This window comes from Oreochromis aureus, linkage group 13 (assembly GCF_013358895.1).
Source record: "Oreochromis aureus strain Israel breed Guangdong linkage group 13, ZZ_aureus, whole genome shotgun sequence".
Classification (NCBI taxonomy): domain Eukaryota; kingdom Metazoa; phylum Chordata; class Actinopteri; order Cichliformes; family Cichlidae; genus Oreochromis; species Oreochromis aureus.
The window spans coordinates 14,076,028-14,097,047 of record NC_052954.1 but is presented as its reverse complement, the minus strand read 5'-3'; the positions used below and the strand labels follow the sequence as shown (position 1 = coordinate 14,097,047).

At 38.6% G+C, this 21,020-nt stretch overlaps 1 protein-coding gene across 7 annotated transcripts in view; it reads left to right on the top strand.

The window, feature by feature from the left end:
- LOC116314175 (neurexin-1a) overlaps positions 1-21,020 on the top strand; it is a 246,455-nt gene that overhangs the window by 187,098 nt on the left and 38,337 nt on the right. For 5 of the 7 annotated variants that reach the window (XM_039622145.1, XM_031732107.2, XM_039622146.1 and 2 more), the window contains 2 exons: positions 14,566-14,737; positions 20,479-20,568. In XM_039622145.1, the coding sequence (XP_039478079.1) occupies positions 14,566-14,737; positions 20,479-20,568 (262 nt within the window). The remainder of the gene's footprint in view (positions 1-14,565; positions 14,738-20,478; positions 20,569-21,020) is intronic. The other 2 variants (XM_031732106.2, XM_031732105.2) reach the window with 1 other exon arrangement.

Here is a 21,020-nt window from a genome sequence, read left to right as displayed (position 1 = left end):
ACATGATGTAATCACTGATGGAGTGATTAGGGCGACTTTATACCGTCAGTCCAGCTGGTTCCCTATAGACCAGCTACTGCTGTTAGTCTTAATGCCTAGAGTTCCTTTACTCTTTAGCGCCTATCTAAGTCCACTCTATACTTTTCACCTTCTGTCTTCTCTGTAATCGAGTTTTTCATCCTCCCAGCCTCGCTTTGATGTGCCTTCCTCTTTTACTGTCTAATTCACTCCTCTCATTCACTCCGGTCTCTCCTTCCCGCTCTATCGTCTACTTCTCCCGCTCTCCATCACCAGTCACTCCCTGTGAGTCGGCACTGGGGCAGGAGATTAATGATGGTCGAGAAGCTTTGGCAGTGTCTGATTTTCTATTATCAAAACTGAACTGCCTCAGCAGGGATGTATTTTATCTTTCGATGTGGTCGTGATGGCAGGTGGAATTGCTCTGTTATCACTGGATTGAATGTGTATATTATACAAAAGGGGAGGAAAAAAACATCCATTATGCATCAAATAAAAAATATTGGAAAACTACAAAAACACAAGTTATGGAGCTAATGTGGACACATTTTTTAATTTATTTTTAAGAAGGCTTGGAAAAGTGTAGCTTTTCTCCTTATTAATACTATTGCTAGTCTCAAGCATCAGTCTTAGCAACAGTTTAATACCATCCCCTGTGATGTCAGCAGACTTATTGATTCATTTAGAGAGAATACTTCAATAAAGCTGTGATAAGTGTCCACTGTTTTGGACCTTGAGCCAATGCGTGGGACTAAATATCTGCAAATCTATGCCTTTGCAATTTCAGTTTGCTCTATTTTTTATGGAAGTGTCTCTTTTTTTTACAAGTGCAGTGTTTTCCGGTATGCACAGTTTTACCTTGGCACGAACAAAAAGAACTATTTGACGAGGTAGTGCAACACACACGAGTGGGAAAAAAAATGTTCATGTATGTAGGGAAATCTGTGGTAGAAGGAAATGCTAAACCCAGCTTATTTATGACCTTGTTTTCACTTTGCATATTTATTAAAGCACACTGTCATCCTGACGCTCTTGCTCCAGAGCTGCACAGGTCATCTATTTGAGCAAATGAATTATGGAAGAGGACTCTAAGCAGGTGATATCAGTACATTGCCATGGCAACTATTTTTTGTAAACTTGCAGTGCTGTCTCACCGTGTGCAAATGTGCACCCACCCTTGTTAGCATGGTAGTCCTATTAGTGTTACAACTTTGTCTTAATTATAGATTTCCCCTGTCCTACAAGGGACAACCAAGGCTTGTAAAGCTTGTATAGGTGGCTACTTCAGCACGAGGAGTGTACGTCACAGGTCTGTCCTTGTCTGTTTTTGAAGTTCCATATGCCTCCGAGGTAGAGGAAACTGTCAAGGGGAGACTAAGAAACATGGAAAATGGGATTGAAAAAGGAAGAGGAGACTTGAGTAGGAGGCTAAAGTCGAGGAAAAGCAGAGGGAGAAGTGGGAAATAGGACATCAGGAAAATTGAAGCAAAGTGATACAGCAAAGCACGGGGAAAAGAATAAGAGCCTCAGGCTGAGAGGCACCAGCCCAAGTATCATAGTCAATTAACATCCCAGCCCAGCACTAATTCTCAGTCTATTTCAGACCATTAATTATGTGCACCATCAGTTCCAGCTCACTTGGCCTGACACAAGTCTTCATCACATTGCCTTGGCCCCTACGGATCATGTTTTACTAGAGAAATAGCTGCAGTTTACATATTCATGATGAAACAGAGATAAAAATTGTATGGATCAAGGCTCCTCTGATGACTCTCATTGAAAAGAAAGATTAGGACTTTTTTCTATCTATGTAAATGTTTCTAAGTTGCGACCATATCACAAGTTTTAAGTTTACATTTCCAATAACAGGGCTACTTTATATACAGTGTATTACCATTCACCTCGGTGCTCCAGGTGAGTTATTTCAAATGTAAAACAGGTCAGAATAGTTTGCTTAAACGAGCAGGGCTACAGCACATGTCTGTGTGGTACCTTGAGGTTAGAGGAGTCAAATCATGTTCTGTCAGCAGGCCGAATTGTTTTCCTTCCCTCTGGACAGGCAATTTCTGTGTGCAGAAATTAGGTTAACAGTGGATAAAAAAAAATGGTATCAGCAAATTACCGCTTTTCGATATCCTTGCTGCAACTTCTGGAGAGGCCAAATCAAAAGTACTGGCCATTCTCTTTGACAGGTTTAAGGTGCACTGCAGTAACACCTGACTGCCCTGTTCTAATTTCACTACCAGCAAGAGCAGCTCCTTTATGTGCTGTAACCGGTAGGCTAGCAAACATTCAGCCACAGCCCAGAAAATAGGCCACCAATTTCACAAATGCTAGATGGTATGGAGGGTTGCAAACTGGTAAACAAATACTAATAGCAAAACTACCCAGGCTTTGGTGAGTTTTACACTCCTTGAGTAGTTAAAAGTTGCAATTGTTGGTGAGGATGTCAGAAAGCAGTTACAGAATGACCTAAAAGGCCGGGGGCAAGGTGACCTTGTCTCATTAGAAGGTGCTAAATCATCTCAGAAATCAACAACTGCACCCAAAGAATCACACACTTTTCTCCTTCCATCAGTTTCTTGTTGATGGAGCCCATGAGCCTGCCTTAATCAATCCACACTCATTTGAGCAAATGTAATTGGCTTCCTCACAGCGCAACAATTAAAACGTGTCAATACCTCATCTAGTTAACCAATTAATCGCTACACACTGCTCCATAGTTACAAAGCCAAGCCCCTCCAAAAATAATCAATTGATGGATATCAAATGACCAACAAGGACTGTGAAGATGAATGAGCCGCTGGCATAAACAGCCATATCCCAAGGGGCAAAGCTGCTGCAGTTCATCCTAGTAGCTACCGCTGCATATACAGCGTCAATTGATCATAGCTGCAGATAATTTGCCAGAGACTTAAACACAAAGTAGCTGTTTAAAAGGGTGGTAGATCATTGTGAAACCTTGTCTGTTTTTGCAGTCTTTTTCCATAGCCAGCCAGTATATACTACACGCTGTGGCATCTTTATATAGAAAGGGAAGGGAAACAGAGACAAGGCTGCATCAAAACACAGAGAGCTAAGATGAAAGTGCCTGGTCAGCTCCACAGAGATGACAAACATCCAAGTATCTGTCACTAGTCTCTACTTGTCATCACCTTCCACAGCGGCTGTCAGCACCACTGTCATTGTGCTCATTGGCAGATTCTCAACCCACACCATTTATCCCTGAGCAGGTGCTCCGTACTGCACTCGGAGTAAATGACAAGTGAGAATAATTGCATGTAATCCTGAAATTGAGTGGGTTGGATGAGCCTTTTTTTTTTTAACCTCCTCGAATCTTTAGATATACAGTTGTGTCATTACAATGTTGATTGAGATGATTAGGATCAATTTAAATCAGTGCTGATTGCAATGGGAGTTTGTTAAACTGGAGAGAGAAAAGAAAAAGAAAAACACTGCTGCTGCATTTTTTTTTAAATGTAAAAAAGTACTTTGGTTCAAAACTGACTCAGATGGCTTATAATGATAGCTCCTGGCTAGACGTGTCACCTTTTTGTGTTGCCCTAACCGGCATTTTCTTTGACACCCTAATGCCAGTCTGCCATTGGAGAAAAGGGGGAAGATGAATTTTAAATTCTTGCAATGTGTGTGCAGAAGAAACTGGCAGGTGTTGATGGCTGTTCATTCAGCTAGTGAAAACACGAAAGTGGAACTGACTTCCTTAGTTTTAGCACCTATAAATATTCAAACATTTTACCTGTAAAAAATAAAAAAAATTCTCTGAATTTTCCGAGATCTTCTCAAGTTATTATTTACGTCTGTGTTTTTTTTTTTTTTTTTTAAAAACACACACTACTTCATTAATTTATGGTAAAATAGCTTTTGTGGGAACCTATTGCTGTCTTTAGTGATCGCTCAGCTGTGAATTACATATCATACCCCAGCTGTTTTGTAGTTTTCCCGAGTTCTGGTCAGGTTATTGTTGCCTAACAATCTTCCACAGTATATATCAACATTCATCAGCAGACAGACGCTGGGTCAGTTTTGCTCCGAAATAGCTGCTGGACCTGGGGATAAAGACAATGATCCCTTATGTCTTTAGTGTGCACTGTGTATCAGACTCCCTTGTGTTTTCAGACCATGTGGCCAGCAGCAGACAGCCATTTGAGGACTGTCTGAGAAAACAAGACAAAAACAGCTATTCAGTAAATATCCTATTTGCTGCAGAAATCACACATTGCCACATTGCCCCCCCTCCCCCCTTAATTTGACTGTGTTTTTTTTTTTGTTTATTTGTACCTAATCCCGTTTTAACTGAATATATATAGTAGCACAGAATTGCCCTGTACTGTAGTTTGGAATGAATATTAAAGGAGTTTTTGCTTATTATTTGATAATTATTCTTTTTTACCTTTGTTTTCTTTCTTATGAAGGAATACTTTCTGTTTTTCTGCTAGCAAGTCATGTTCTCTGCTTAAACTGAACAGAATAAATTGATTAGAGCGCACCGATTAGATATAATGGCAAACAGGGAGGCTCGATCCTGTGTCACCAACACACCAACGCTATCTTTGTGTTTTCTCCTCGGCTCCCCTAATTGTAGCACACAGCCCCACCCGCAGCCAATCCCTATCCACACTCTTTGTCCAAAAAAATGAGGCCAGGGAGTCACTACAACAGTGTTCGCAATTACATTTTAAAAATACTGCAAACGCATTCATGCTCCTCCCTTGTCTGAAGTATCTAGGACAAGGTTCATTCCTTTGAGGTTTAAGTGAAGCGTAAGCCATGTTCTAACTTAATACTTCTTGTTCCAGACATTTATGATGAACTTGCTTCAGTTCAGGGAGAGGAAAATTAGTCTGAGCTAAGAAATTACCGGACATGAATAAGCGAGAGAACACAGAGAGACTTTTTTATCTGTGGTGTTGGAATCAAAGAGAAGCAGGAGCGGGTTTGAGGCGGGGGGAGAATCCACAATAACACACGGCTGATGGGGAATAATGTTGAAGAAGTTGGAAAAAAAAAGTCATCCATGAAATTGCTTGTTGCATCCTTTAAAACCTCTTGATTGATGGTGGCAATTTTAAAGCTTGGCAGTTTCCCAGTTCTGTGGAAGTATTAGAAACAAGTACTCTGGGGTGCTCTTAAAGGAAAAATGCACCTTAAAACACTTTAACAAAAATAAGTTAAATGACATCTATTGGCAATATACATTCTTTGTTCAGTTTTATTGTTTGATAGTGTGTTTTTATTATTCCTACTAGAAATTATCCCAATATTACAATTGCTCACTACAGCTGTGTGTAGTGTTATAACAAATAACATGTAAAAATAAAAATTCAGAAAGCTTTCAATTAGAAACAACAGCTGTGGGATTGATTTTTAGGTTTGATATTAGATATTGTATATAGATTAAATTATAGTAATTTATTAATATTTGTACACCGGGGAAAAAAATAATTAAGTCAACAAACCCTCAAAAAACCCTCTTTATAGCTTTTATATACAGTGTACAAAAATTTAAGGAGTGATTCAAACTACATAATAGTTCAGAGTTAATAATTTCTTAATTTATTCAACAGTAACTTCTGCTGTAGGCAACCTTAAATAATTGCTATATAAACAGATGATGAGTAAAATAGCAAAAATATTGTTTTTCAATGTAATTTTTAACAAATGTGACTTTTCGTATTGGAAAATGACAAATATAATGTGTGATAAGCTATTTCCTTAATGTTACCTAATTATAATGTCTATAATGTGGAAACTTAACTCTAGAGAGGCTTGAACTGTTATGTGAAAAACAAAAGTGCTCTTTTATTACCTTAACTATTCCGTGTTATGGACTCAAAAAAAAAAAAAAATGAAATACCCAACAAATAGCTTGATAAGTATGGAGCATTTAAACATAATTCTCTAATTACAACCAGAAAGCAGTCATGAATAACTTTAACAACACCAGATGAATATTACAAACAGTATATTCAGTGTCAAAGTTCCACCTTTTATTGATGTGTTCACAGCTCAGTAAAAGGCTGGTGCCGCTTCTGTTTCTGATAGCGTTCTAAAAGTAGCAAGTCCTAAGTTTAATTTGCGCTGTTGGTGTAGCAGGCAAGCGTGTCTATTTTCTGGTGCCAAATGTAAGATAGCTTCAAAGTAGCAGTTAATGGTGGTGCTGAAAATTGTTGGACTTCATCCACTGCTCTAAATCCGACAACATACTAGTCTCATTTAGAGGTGACTACGGTGGAACTTGTGCAGTATGGAGGCTTTGAGGTTGTTTCCATCACTTGATGTTTTTTTTAGTTTACAGATCCTCAGTTTTTTTTTTAAAAACTACACGTTTTTCCTTCATGAAAATAGAAATCTTATGTTAGTTTCAGGGTACTTAGAAAAATAAACCTGAGCATGTCCTAGTACATTTTTACCACATAATTAACTTAATTCAAGAATCTCAAAGGGCTTGTAAGCTCTAACCAATAGGCTAGCAGCTGATAACTGAATTCATTAATTGCCATTTTCTCACAGAGCTTAAGAAATAAATAATTGGACATTTTTTTTATAATTGGAATTGGATTTGCAACAGGCCAGTATAACAAAAGCCCAAATATTGTGACAAGCTTTCCTTTGCAAGCACTGCTTTGAGCATGTCTTTATCTGAATAACTGTGGACAAGAATGCAAAGCATTTCCAAACAAAGACATCTTAACCATTTGGTTGTAATTGCATTGTCTCTGTGTTTTGTGCGCGCTGGGTAGCAATGTAATTTCCGCTTCCCTTTTGTCGGCTGCGATGGAAACATTACAGTTTTCCCATATGAATTCTCTCTGCAAACATGTCACAGCATTATCCCAATTCCATAGTTAGTAGCTCCTGCTCACTAGTCCCATGCATTCTTCATCCATTGTAATTTCTCCTGTGCAACATTTTGATTGCATCAAAAAAAGAGAGAGAAAATATAGATTAGAAATAGAATGTGTTAGCATTTCAGGCTAATTGAAATACATTTACATATGTACTGGTTTCGGAATTGCATAAGGCTTCCAGCTGCCTGTTTCATGAAGGCAAGGTGTAAGGAAAGAAAATGCAGGTGAAACCATACCAAGCACTGAATTAGGTTTGGCTCTGTAGAAGTTGATCCACAGTGTTCAGCATTATATTAGTTATAATTATAAATTTGTCACGCCTTTTCTCTTTGCTACAGTCAAAAACAAAAGGAGGAAGATTGTTTTGCTTTTTTTTTTCTTAATAAACTCCTTTCTCAGTAGGAGAGTTCATAGAAGTGAGATTAATTCAAACTGTGACATGGCATTTTAATTAAAGTAAAAATATATATATATATATAATAAAGGTGGATATGTTACAAATATATCAGGAGCTAATGCGGTTTGACATGTTTAGCAACATTTACCTACAATAATTACTATGATTTTTATGCCTACAAAATAAACAAAGACCAAAAAGACGTTTTGCTTAATTTTAAGCCTTTTTGCATTTAATTTTTCAAATCATAAATTACATTTTCCCACTGAATCTTTACATCTCTCACTAACCGCAAGCGAATGTGCCCCTGATTGCAACCTTGCCACTTTACACTGGGAGTCGGGTTATTTTAGTCCACCAGTGTGACCGTTATAAGCACAGACTCAAGCTTTTCTCGTTGTATTAGTTCCACTTGGGTTTTCTATCTTGAACAGACCCAAACGTGGAGCTATGAGAAAACTGAGAACCATTTTGAGAGTTTTATGGCACTTCATAGCGAGAATGATTTTCAGCTGTCCCAAGAAAATAGTCATCAGCTGCACCTTTTTCCCACTTTCATCTCCATTGTGCCATATTTACAAATTCATGAAATCTAGTGACACATGCAGTGTTCTATAAATTAATGGGGGCAATTATGGAAATGTGACACACTTTAACCAAACTGTGTTGAAAATTGCATTCTGGATTACTGAGGTGAGATATGTGTGACACCTTTTACGAGATTAGCAAACCTGTCACATAATTGCAAGAAGAGTGCGTACGGTGAGAAAACATGGTGGAACAGATCTCAGTAGAAAAAGAAAGGCTTGCACATTAATGAGAAATCATCTCATTATAACTGCAAACCTTCCTCAGTGAGAACCTTCTAAATTATAACACTGGCTCCAAAGTATTGTAAGACTTATACAATCCACAAATTTGATTTTGCAACAGCATCACAGAAAAAAGAGAATAAACTCTGTTGTTTTTGCTCTCCTGAAAAAACAATTTGAGTAGAGTTCAAAAAAAAGTTTTGTGGCTCCACATTTTGCGACTTAAGGGTCATTCGGGCCATGTGCTCCATAATAACAGTCATCTGCCCCTAGTTGTACTTGACTTATACTTTTAAAAAAAAACCTTACCATTCTTCCCAGATGTGCACTTAATAATATTCGATTCTTTTTAGCCAGAAAGCCATGCGGTATGAATTGTACAGACGAAGTGAGCCGGACTGTGCTCAGGGGCACGCAGGAAGTCCTGATGGAGAGGACAGAGATGAAGGTCAATTCACACTGACTGCGCGCCAGCTGTCATAAGTGGACAGACAGGAGAATCACCTGAAACCTGAATTGATTTCTTTGAGTGAGAGAGAACGAAATTTCAGATATCTGTTGACCTCCCTTGATGGAATGTGTCACGAGAGGCCAAAGATGGAGTGAGAGAAAGAGCTCAGACAGACAGCAAATGTCATTTAAGTAAAAGACCAGCAGTGCCGTTTGAAAAGTGCAACTGGCTAACTTCTTCCAGCTGATTGTACAGTCTCTAATCTCCAACAAATTGTGAAAAATTGATCATTTTACATGTTTCTTTGGTGCATTTGACAAACAAATTGCGGCTGTATTGTGTTGAAGCTTTAAGTGAATGTTTTCTTGTAATTGTACAATAGCCTTGTCAGGCTCAGGAGAGTCTTGGAGGCAGACCCTCACTTAGGTTCACAATTTATTTACACACAGACACCAGGTGCGGATATATACAGGTGAGGGGGCACAGGAAGGGGGTCTCCGGGGAACACAGGCACGGGAAGGGAACGGGCTATGTACACAATCCTTCACTGAAGCTCAGGTTAGCTCGGACTCCGGCTTTTAGCTCACCAAACGGTGGTCCTCAGGCTGGCGAGAAATCTGGCACAGGGAGGAAGAACAGGTGAGTTGCGGCACGAAAGAAACTCGGGAAAAAGCTCAGACTTGCAATGACACTGACGAGTGTTACACAGTAATCCAGCGAAGAAGCACTCTCAGCGGCCGCCTTAAGAAGTGAGCGCGGTGATGAGACGATTGCTTGCAGGTGTCCGAGCCAGGGGCTGGAGCCGTCATGACTCCGCCCCGGTAGAGCGCAGTGCGCAGGAGGGGAGAGAGAGACGCAACACAACAAAAACATTTGTAGCCATACAGAGTCAGCCGAGAAGACACAGGGTCATGACGAGCCTTATGTCTCCTGCTACTCTCTCAGCACATGCCTTTCAGCCACTGCTAGAGCTGGCTTGATGATGTATTAACTTAGTTTTTTGCAAAGCTATCCCACAGAAACCGGCTTGATAGAGTCTCCTAGCAATGGAAACAATTTCAAGCCAACTTCACAGATAATTAGGCACTTTAGCTGGCGGACTTGATTTTGACAAAAACACAACTTCCAGCAAATGCAGTTATACCTCACCACACTGGTGATTCTTTAAGGCAGTGGTTAAATGAAGGGGGAGGAGAACCTTGCAGAACGACTTTGTTTCAAGTTTTAGAAGCTATGTGAGAGCATTTACTCCATTGGCTTACATTAAGCTTAGAAATAGGCTTCCAAATGTTATCTTCGAGCCTTTATGAAGTGTATCCACAGTTGGTGGAGATAATAGGAAGGATATATATTCTTACCTCCACCTTTTTTAAATACAGAAAGCTCTGTTATAAATATATACTGTAAATTGGTATGCCTGTGAGGCCATGCAGGTGGTTAACAGGTTTTTTTCCTTATTATGCCAGGCACGGTGGTATACTATATCCTTTTTGTTTAAATTATGCATAGCTGTAGTTCCTTATCAAGGCAGTTAAATATCTTTAATGCACTGCGCCTCTTAATTTCATCTACACTGGTGATTTATTGTTAAGTGTGGTGCAGTGGTATTTAGATGTAAGGAGAACAGAAAACCAGTTTCCTGCATTTGGTTTAAGGTGAAGAGGTGTAAATGTAAACGGTGAGGCCCAGTGTCTTGGCTTTCACACACACGGCCTATAAACATAATGAAAATACAGAAAAGCACACAGTATGCATCATGCATTGTCAATAAATGTCAAGGTTTTTTTTATTTATTGAGTTTATTTTTGACTTTGTGTAGAAAATATGATTACTAGATAATAATATCTGATTAATAGATTTAAATTGTTTAAATTGTTTCCATTTGGTGATATTAATATGTGATTGGTAGTGTCATGTTTTCAACACTATATTAGCAGCTGCACATCAGGCTATTTGTGCAAATAGAAATAAATACTCTAAAGATAGATAAAGATAGATATAAGGTGTGTGTGTGTTTCTGTAAGAGAGAGACAAAGAGGTTTTCACAAGATCAAAGCATAAAATAAAATTGAATATGCAGGCCCGACTGGAGACAATTGCTTTGCCACAGTCCATAACGTCATTAAATTGTTTGAGATATTAGGAAGTTAATGTATCATACGGCGCTTCTACCAGGATAAAATCTCCTTTTTGTATGTGTGTATTTACAGCACTTTCTTTTTTGTGAAGTCACAGCACTAAAAAAATAATGTATGTCATTAAATATACACTTGTTTGTGTGTCTGTATATGTTGTATCCATAAACGCAGGTATATCATTGAATTATTGCATAATCTAAAGTATATGGACCACATGCTTCAAGGAAAAAAAAAATCCATTTTCTATCTCCTAATTATTCCATTACTTGTGTAATTTCATTAACCAAGCTTTGAGAAGAAAAAAAAAAGAAAAAGGGAGAAGCCAAGACTCAGAGGTAATTAAAAGATAAGGTGAACAGTACAGGCTGCCTGCCTTAGCTGCATTAAGACATTTAGCTTCTACATTAAGAGCGTAATAGCCCCTCAGCATGTGTACACACATCTGACACAGCGAGGGAATGACGGAGGTGCTCTCCCACCTGCCAACGGAGCCCTCGTAGACATGTGCACTGAAGGGAGATGTGTTGCAGTGCCGTGGCGTCAGACTTGTGAGATATGAAATGTGACGGGTGCACAATGCTTGTCATCGTGAATGACGCATAAACAAGCTAAACATTAGGACGGCTTACACCGCGGTGTTCATTTTTGCCGAGATTGGAGAGGAGGCCCAACACCATCTCAAATATCACTTCTCACTCGCGTTCTGTTTACGTGGGTCGGGGAAATAAACTCACTTCAGTAAACTATTTCAAACATCAGTGGATCATTCTGCCTGATCTGCTTGATCCTCAGGCAGATTATGAGCAACACACTATATTCTTTCACCGGGAATATTAATGGGAAAGTATGGTTTATTTATTTATTGATGTATTATTTATGAGAACACTGTTACCAAGACCGCTAAGTAAGTTTTATCTAAGCCGCCGTTAAGGTAGTTTTATTGAATTTCGCATATATCTGTTCAAATGTGGTTTTGTTGACATACTTAAGAATTATGCTTCTCCGTGCTACTGAAAATTTGTGAAAATATAACGATAAAAACGAGTCGGTCTGTAGAGTGTTTTGCAGCTTTATGGTTAGCGCTGCAAGAATCTCGGTGGTGGTAAAATGAGGGCAGATGGGGAGTTTTAACAAGAAACTGACACCCTGAGTATTTCTGAAGCTATTCCACCACCCTCCAGCTGAAAGGATGAGAAGCATAAAAAAGAGCAGATTATAGGAGAATGGTGGATCAACTTCATCAGTTAATTAAACTCTATTGCAGCTTGATGAGCAATTAATCAAGGCGGCGTGCCGAGTGTCAGGCAGGGCTGAGTTCTTCGGATGTGAGATGTGTGCACCGTACAGTATGTTCTCAAGGGGAGCAGCCCTGTGGGGAGCAGCACTTACCAAGTGAGCAGCCCCAAAATTTTGCAGGGTGTAATGGGTTGAGTTTATGTAAGCAGCTATCAATCACTCTCTGACATAAGCCTGCACCCTATTAGAGCACCAGGATTAAGCTCCTCTCATTGCTGAACTAAACTGAGAAACTGCTTGTCTAAGTTGATCGAATTTTAAGAAATGCTGAAATGTAATGCATTATTATTATTTCGGGAAAAAAAAATAATAGCGGCGTTAAAGCAAATCCTCAGAAGGCGGAGGCAATAACAGTCAAAGTTAATTACTTTAATATGGGAGAAACCATGTCAAAAAAGGCTCTCCATTTACTCAGTTTGAATACTCAAGCTCTTATCTTTTATCTGACATTTGACTTCCTAAATCTGATGGTGTGGTTTCTGTCCTTTGTCTTCCACTCGCTTTCATCTATCCCTTCATCTCTTTCAAGGCTTTTTTTTATGCTATGGGAAATTTGAGTTGGCAGTTTGTGACTAAATGCAGTAAATTTATTAACAAGACCATGGGGAGCATTAGAAGTCAATTGAAGGAGGCTATTAAAAGAAGGATTTTAATTGGGTTGGTCGGTCCATTAAAACATTTTTTCTGTCTCTCTTTTTCTAAGAGCAATGACACTAAAAAAACTCCAGAATTAGTCTGTTGAGTGCGTGCTCGCCCCTTTGAAATGAAAAACTCTAGTTTCATGTTAGATTTCACACTATATGCAAGCGCTTAAAATAAAGTAATATCCACATTAGCGAGAGGTCATTGTGTGTCCTGTCTCGCTAGCTACATTTAGCTCTGCTGAGGGCCTGCAGTCTCTGTGACTCTTGCTGAATTCTTTCAAGAGGATGCAATGCAGGACAGATTACAACTACCACAGGATTTGAGTACTAACAAGTGTATAAAGATCATCCCTTCACCCATTGAGTTCTAAAAAAAAACCAGAGACGAGCTGGTGTCGCTGTTGCCATCTAGATTTCATTTTTTTTCTCGATTGGTGTTTAGGCCTGCGAGCAGTCAGTAAATTGTTTTGCTACTGTAGCTTTAATGCATTAGATTATATAATCTGTTGAAATTACATTACAAAGCATACAATTGTCCTAGTTTTGGTAACGTGGTGTGACACATTACAAATGGTTTTAATTGCACTTTAGCTCCTGGCTCTTGAGACACGCTCTACTCATTCTGCACTTTAAGGCATCTGGGCTCTGTAAGGGTGTGTGTGTTTGTGTGTGTGTGTGTGTGTGCGCACTGGTATGGGTGGGGGGTGGGGTCTTGAAAAAGCAGTTTGTGCATATGGGCACGTTAGGGATGCAGTGTAGTATTGGCTATGCTGACTGGATAATGACATGCAGAGTGCTGTGCTGCTACAGTAGGTTGAGCCTCCAACCAGATGCTCCTTTCACTGCAGCTCCTAAGCAGAGAGAGAGAAGCTGCACCAACATACGCTCTCATCTTAGCTGGATTAAGCAGTAGGATTCAGGGACTTCGATCATGAACTGTAACAGAGCTTATTAGAATTGATAGGCATCACGTGAATCAATCATGTGAAGGAGTCTGCGGCTAAGCTGGATAAAACTTCCTTTGAGACTTTCGCTTGATTTTTCTGCGCTTATGTGTTTTTTTGATGAAAGTCACTGTAAAGATGCCAGTGTTCAAGCACTGATTCAGCCTAACAAAGGGCTCACATTCAGTCATACCATTCAGGACTGAATGTGTTTGTGCGATGGATGAATGGGTGAATGAAATAAATAGCATACTGCATGTTTATTGTACTTTAAAGAACCAGATGTCAGCATCGTGCAGAGGGCATCAGCCGGCAAACAGCATATGCAGCTCAAGGGAAAACTTAACAAATAAGTCTATAATTGCCTGAAGTGATTTTTGACACAACAAAAGACACAATGCACTGGATGCATATTTGTGTTTTATTTTTTGTTTCTGTTTTTTTGAAGACTGCAACTTCCAGGAGTGATACCGCATCTGAGAAAAACACATATGTTGTGTTAATATGGCTGCCAGTGCAATAATCCAAACAGCCATACAGTAATCTGCCTTATGGTCAACCCAGCAGGTCTTGTAGTTTAACAAATAGACACTAAATGATATCAAACATTGTATATGCACAGCTAACAAAAGTTGCAATAAACACTTTTTATATGCTATGCTAATGACTTCATTCACAGTTTCATTGTGTTTTCTTAGTCCATACTGATGTACTATGAAAACTTTCAGCTAATACTTTTTTTAAATACTTTTTCTTTTTACTGGATTCTCATAGCACTACTCATTTATAAAGTAGTTAGTGTTAAATCATTATAAAAAGTGAAAGTGCTTAAAGAATTATAGGCCACTGGCCTGATTGTCTTATAAAAATCACAACTCTCTACCTTTCCTGAAACCACCTGCTCTAATTTCGCTACAGTCCCTTAGCAATACTGTACACAACAATGTTTACTGATTACTAAAAAAGGAAATGTTTTTTGTGTTCTTCTCTTTTCAGGATAAAGGAAACATTGCCGTTGTATTTAATGTCGGTACAGATGACATTAATATTGAGGAGACGTCAAAGTTTGTAAATGATGGAAAGTACCATATAGTGAAGTTTACGAGGAGTGGGGGTAATGCCACTCTGCAGGTGGATGACCTGCCAGTCATTGAGCGCTACCCCACAGGTGAGTCACCCACTTTGCCTTTAATTACATCTGCCGCCTCCTAGAGGCGATAAAATGACCCAGATATTATCAAGCAAGCTATTAAAGCCTTATCTGTTAGGATGTTTTTATGTTGACTTGGCATGTGCTTTAATTGCTTTTTATGTTTCGGTTTCCAGCAGCTTTTGAGAGTAAACACCAGTGTTGTTGAGTTGTCTTTTCACTAAATCTTTGATCTTTGTGGTGCATCAATCTGATAAACCCCAGGGCTGATAGACTTCTATATGTCTGCCTACAAGTGCAGCCACCCAACCTGTCTACATGTCTGCATTACATCCCCCATATACCTAAATTGTCAATGCGCAGTGTATACTCACAGTAACCCAAATCATTAGACAATCCACAGACAAATTACCAGTTTTTTGTGGCAAGTAATTGTGTGCGGTTTCAGTATTTATGTGTCTGCCAATATAGCAGATTGATCGAATTAAGGTCACCGGGGAGACAGACCTGTAATAACACTGTCAAAGTAAATCTGTTGCTTACTCACAATTAAATACCAGATGATCAGCTTCATTACAGCATCTTGTTTAGCCATAAAAATACACTTTGATATTAATAATTTTCACAGCATACACTACAATTACTCACAGACTAAAAGCAAGCCGGATTAATTTTCCTGGCCAATAGTGTTACTAATAATTTAAATTGTGTAACACTTCTCATAAACACAGTTTACATGACAGTAGAAGATGAATTTGGTAATTACTGCCCTGTGTAATAGGCATTTAGTAATTGAAAAAGAATAATATATTTTAGTAGTTTAACATTAGAAGACTGGAATAGTTTTGCTGGCACTTTCTTTTATAGTTTACTGGTTACTGATGATGTAATATACTGTGGACTCAATGCTGTGAGGAAATCCTTTGATCGATTGGGGAAAAACAAAGCAATCTCTGTGTCAACACATTTGTGAGAGGAAATCTGTAGTAATCTAACTCAGCAACAACTCAACAACACTGGTATATTTGTGTAGAATGTATGCAGAATATAGAGTAGAATATACTGATATTATTGCTTCTGCCTGTGTTGTTGAACTTGATGACGTTTTTAACTTGTTAAAGGCTTTGACAAAAGCTATAGACGAATAAAGGAGTGCGAAAATGACTGTTGAGAATGCAAACAGCAAGATTACTGTATGGACAAGTGTAGTGGTTTTGTTGTTGTTGTTGTTGTTTTTTTCTTATTTGTTTTTTTTTTCCATGAGAGAAAAAACTGCAGCACTAAATGCAAAAACATTTGTTAGATTTTGAGCATGCATAAAATGAGTGGGCAACCAGACAAACAGAAGACAAATTGAACCTGTCGCTCCTCTTTTGCATAATGTTTGGTGACCTTTTTAGCTATGACCAGTGCATTCATCCAAATGAAAGATGGTTTTTATGACTTGGACTCAACCCTCCCTGCTTGCCTCAGGTGGAAAAGAGAAACTAATGGCTTTTGACATGTTGTGTACAGGGCCGAATATGCGGCAGGGTTAAATTCCCGCATCCCGTCTCAATCTTCAAACGACAAACACCCGCAGACCAGCGAAAGCCTGATGATACATACTCATGTCATGCACATAAATTCAAAGAAGTTGGCGAAAACAACTTGTTGTTGTTGTTGTATACATCAGTGGTGATATTATACAGACAAAGGTTTGCTGCTATGCATTTTTCAGCAATGTACATTACATTACAACACATATTTGGTAGTAGAAAGTCATGCATTACTGCATAAAATGCAGCAAAGCTTAAGAATGATATAAGACTGTCCTGTTATGCTAAGTGATGAGTTATAACTGCTGCAGGGAAAAGTGACCTATCTCATCCCCACCAATCATGCGTCAGTGACAATGCCAAGTCCAGCTACCTTATTAAGCTCGTTGCAGACTAATTACATCTAATCACAATTACTGCGCAGTTCCTCCCTGCACCCCCAGCACACAAAGCTATTATTCTCTCAGCTCGCCTGTAGTTTGATTAGTATCCATGTATGCCTCTAACGCACTCATAATAGCAGCCCTCAGCCACTCTTAGGCCACTCACAGATCAACAATGATTATAATAAGAGTAGACAGCAAAGATAAAAATGATGGCTAGAGAGTGAGAAAGACAGAGAGGAGGAGTTTATAGGGGAGGGAGCGATCGTTCTTAAAGCAAGGAAATAATTGCTTCGCCAGAGCCTCTATTGCTGCCCTGGTAATCTCATTAAAAAGTCTCGTACTGCATACTTATGGGCCATTAAAAGTCTTTAGTACAATTATTAGAATCTAAAATGCAAAATACACACGCAGACACACAACTAGGCGACTATTTGTTGTAGTTTAGCTCTCCTTCTTTTATCCTCTCCCTGCCTTCATTCTGCATCACACACAAAAGGCTCAGCAGCAACAAAAAAAAAGAAAAAAAAAATCAGCCCCTTCTCCTGAGCCTTGGCCATGGAAGTAATACCATCACAATGGTGCTGCCAGGCCCGCAGGGTACAGTGCAGTATCCTATCGGAGCACCCAATGAACACACGCTGCACACAAAGATAATGGAGAAGTCCCTGGCCTTATTCTTTTACTGTTATCAGAGCGTGGTGCACTTACAGAGCTCACTGTCTCTCACTCCATTCTCCCGAGCTCCGAGTTCGCTCTTTTCCTGTCCTTTTTACCTCTATCTGTCCACGTCTGCCTCCGTGTCGATCTCACCCCCTGTCCTCTTTTTCCCGCTTGTGGTGTGGAGTCTGATTTATGGGATACAAGGGAAGGATGGTTAGCTTTATCCATCAAAGCTCCGTCCTATCTGCTCTGGTTTTACCTTTGTTCTATCCGTGAGCTTATTGAGCCTATTGTGCAAGCTCTCAACACTGAGGATATTTAAAAAATAGCGCAGTTAGAGAAAAGGGAGGGCAGAATAATAAAAATAATAGTGAGATTTGTGTAGGTTCCTCCTTTTTTTTTTTTTTTTAATTCTCCCGGCTCCATGAACAGAGGAAGCATTTGCATATTTCATTCACATTCATTTAATGTGGTGAGTGTCCTAGGGCTTGTAATGAGATAAAGCTCCCACCTTATCTGACCACTTTATTAACAAAAAAAAAAAGAAAACAAGCGAGTGAGGGTAAAGCAGGTCGGTTGGGATGGCTCAGCTGAATCGCTGCTGTCTGGCAGAGGAGATAAGCCAGGCTGTCCCACACCAAACCAAATCACCACTCAGCAGCAGTCACAGGCTCCGCTCACAGGCAGGATGAATGGGCTCTGTTGCTGCATCAAAGCCCAGGGGATAGCATTGTTTAACACTTCGGTGTCCCACAGTGGGAATCAATACACGATCAGACCTTGATTATATGCACACTTAATTAACCTCAGTATAAGGATAGACTCAGTGTGCCATGCGGTACGTAGCCAAACAGATAAAGCGCAGCCGTCTTTGAAAACGGAGCATGTTTTTGCACAAAAGTAGAGGATTTTGGCACAGTGGCACGCTGTGTGTGAGGATAAGTGTGCATGAATATGTGTGCGTGCTTCTTGGGTATCTATGCGCCTGGAGCTGACACTCCTCTGTGCCTTTCTATTAGCTTCCTTGCATACTTCTTCAACAAACTGTCATCTTTGCGCTAAAACTCTGACACCAACATGTAAGCCTATACTAAAACTATTTTTTGAATAAAGCTTAGAAAACATCAAAAACACGTCACACTGCAACTATCAAGTAACTTATATAGCATAGTTAGAAATGAGCATTAATCAATGAACATCATTTAAAAAAGGAAAGTAGGTGTTTCTCTTTTTCACTCTAAACTCAGATGTCCTCACTGTCCTCGCAACAGCTGTAGGATAAATGTTCTCCAGGGCCCCGTTTGATGCTGACCTCTCCTCAGATGAGGTGTCAGAGTAGCAGGGAATGGAGAGGTGACATAACCAACACCCCATGACTAAGAAATGGAGATGACAGGATTTGACAAAGCCCTCAAATGTTCCATTGCAACAGCAATGAAGAATTATTCATTAATTTATCACATTCAAAATGATAGGAAGCACAGCTGTGTCTGTGTTTGTGCATGCTTGACTCAACAAATGCGCTATTTACTCCTGCTTGAGTGACGTATGCTAAAAACTGCACTACACGACTTCTCGGGGAGCTCATTAAGTCCTCTTTTTTTTTTAAGTGAAACAAGTTGAGTAGTCACAGTTAAGTTTCACAAGAAATGACAAATTGAAGTTGACATGCATTTGCAAGTTTAAAATACTTTTTGTTAAGAAAAATGTAGAAAAAGTGCAGAAACTTGAAGTATGTGCTCTACAAGTGAGTTTGTCCATTACAAACTTCATCTTCCTTCCTAAACCAGTCCTATCAAATGTTACCCATTACGTTGCTTTGTGGGTTTGCTGTAATGCAGTCTGGACTGTATCTGTTCAATAGCATAAAGGAAAAGTGTTGCTAAATCTTCTTCACAATGCTATGTGCACCACTCATGCACGATCAGCTGCAACCAAATTTCATTAGGGGTTTAGATAAGATTCAAGCTGTTTTTTTTTCTTGTTTAGCTGGTCTTCAACAGTAATTCAAGCTGATGTGATTAAAAAATATCTTTTTATGTGTGCTCTTACTTATAAGATCTTTTATTAGAAGAGCTGTGCGTCTTTTACAAGGTTACCTCCTTTCCTTAGCAAACCTCTCCTCTAAGAAGCTATTCTACACCGAATCATTGTTAGCTACGGATCTTTTATCTGCCAGAGCTGAATTAATATAGTTGATGGGACAAACATTGTCAATCTGCCAGAAGAATGGGGCTGACTGAATTCAATCTCAGCAGACAATACCAGGGGAAAAGCACTCAGAGACAGTGCCACTTTGCTGAAAGTCTTCTGTTCTGGAGAGGTTATTGGCCTTGACAAAAGGGTGATGCAGAGTTTGCCCTCATTAATGCCAAAGTGCCCCTCCAATACAGAGAGTCGTTTTTTGTAGCTCTTCTTTCTCGTTGCTGTCGCTTATTTGACTCTATGCTCTAAAAACACTTGACTGTCATTGAAACACATGTATGCGATGCTATAATCGGTCAAGCTTGTGACTTTTTCTTCTTTATGACTTGTAGCTTTTGTCAAAGCCATGTTCTTGAAGGTTTACAGTGTATGTATCTACTTTGTCTTCTGATTTCTCTCTGATTAGAAGCGTTAGAGAATTTACTGTTAGTTTTTATATGGCAAATAGTTTATTATTACTTGTCAATTAGTGTTTTTATAAATGGGGTGGGCATTTGTAATATGTGAAAGTTAAATGGTTCTCTCCTTTAAACCATAAACGGTTTATTTAATAATAAATTCAAATGATGTTCCTTTTTGAAGCTGTATAAATGTAACTAGTTTAAAAGTCAGATAAAAACAGAGGGAAATGATAAATGGGGATGGAAATATTGGGTAAAGATATTGTAATGGATGTATAAATTTGTGATTTTGGTTGGTTTTTAACATAGGTTTATTAACTTAGATGAAACATTTACATGCTAGTCCTCTTATTTTCAATTAATATAGGCCTAATTTGTTGGTTAAAATTAAAATAAAAAGAGTGAAGTTTGGTCAAATAATGTTTTAGTTAATACTGTTTTTTTAAACATACAAAACGTTTTTAAATATAAAAACCTTGTGCAGTTGTATAGCTCTAGCATTAAGTATGGATATTTAACCTTTGACCTTACAGATTGTAACCAATGAAATGTCTCTTTAAACTTTAAAGGCAACAATGATAACGAACGCCTGGCGATTGCTAGACAGCGAATCCCATACCGACTTGGTCGAGTAGTTGACGAATGGCTACTCGACAAAGGTAAAATCCCTGATTAAAATTTCAAATAAAATAATTTGATCATAACCAAGTTGTAGCATTATTTTGTAAATAATAAACCTTAAAAATAAATGTTCAGTAAAACTTTAAAATTAAAATGATTTGAACAGTTAAATTTAGTTTTTTTTATAATAATGTATTCATTTTATAGATGTAAGCTTTTTTTAATACGTGTTCATTGTCAACTTACGGTTAAAGGGACTGTAAATATGAATATAAATCCACTTACTGAAGTAATATCAGCATTTTTAAAATGTCTATAAATTCATGTCGCTTTTTGCTGTAAACATAAATTACAAATTAAAAGTTCTACATCAGTTGTTCATTCGTTGCTGAGTGTTATTTTGAAACACTTTTGAAACATGCATTTACAGTACAGCACATTACTTTAGTGTCATTTGATCTATTTTGATTAAACTGTTAGCAAAGATAAA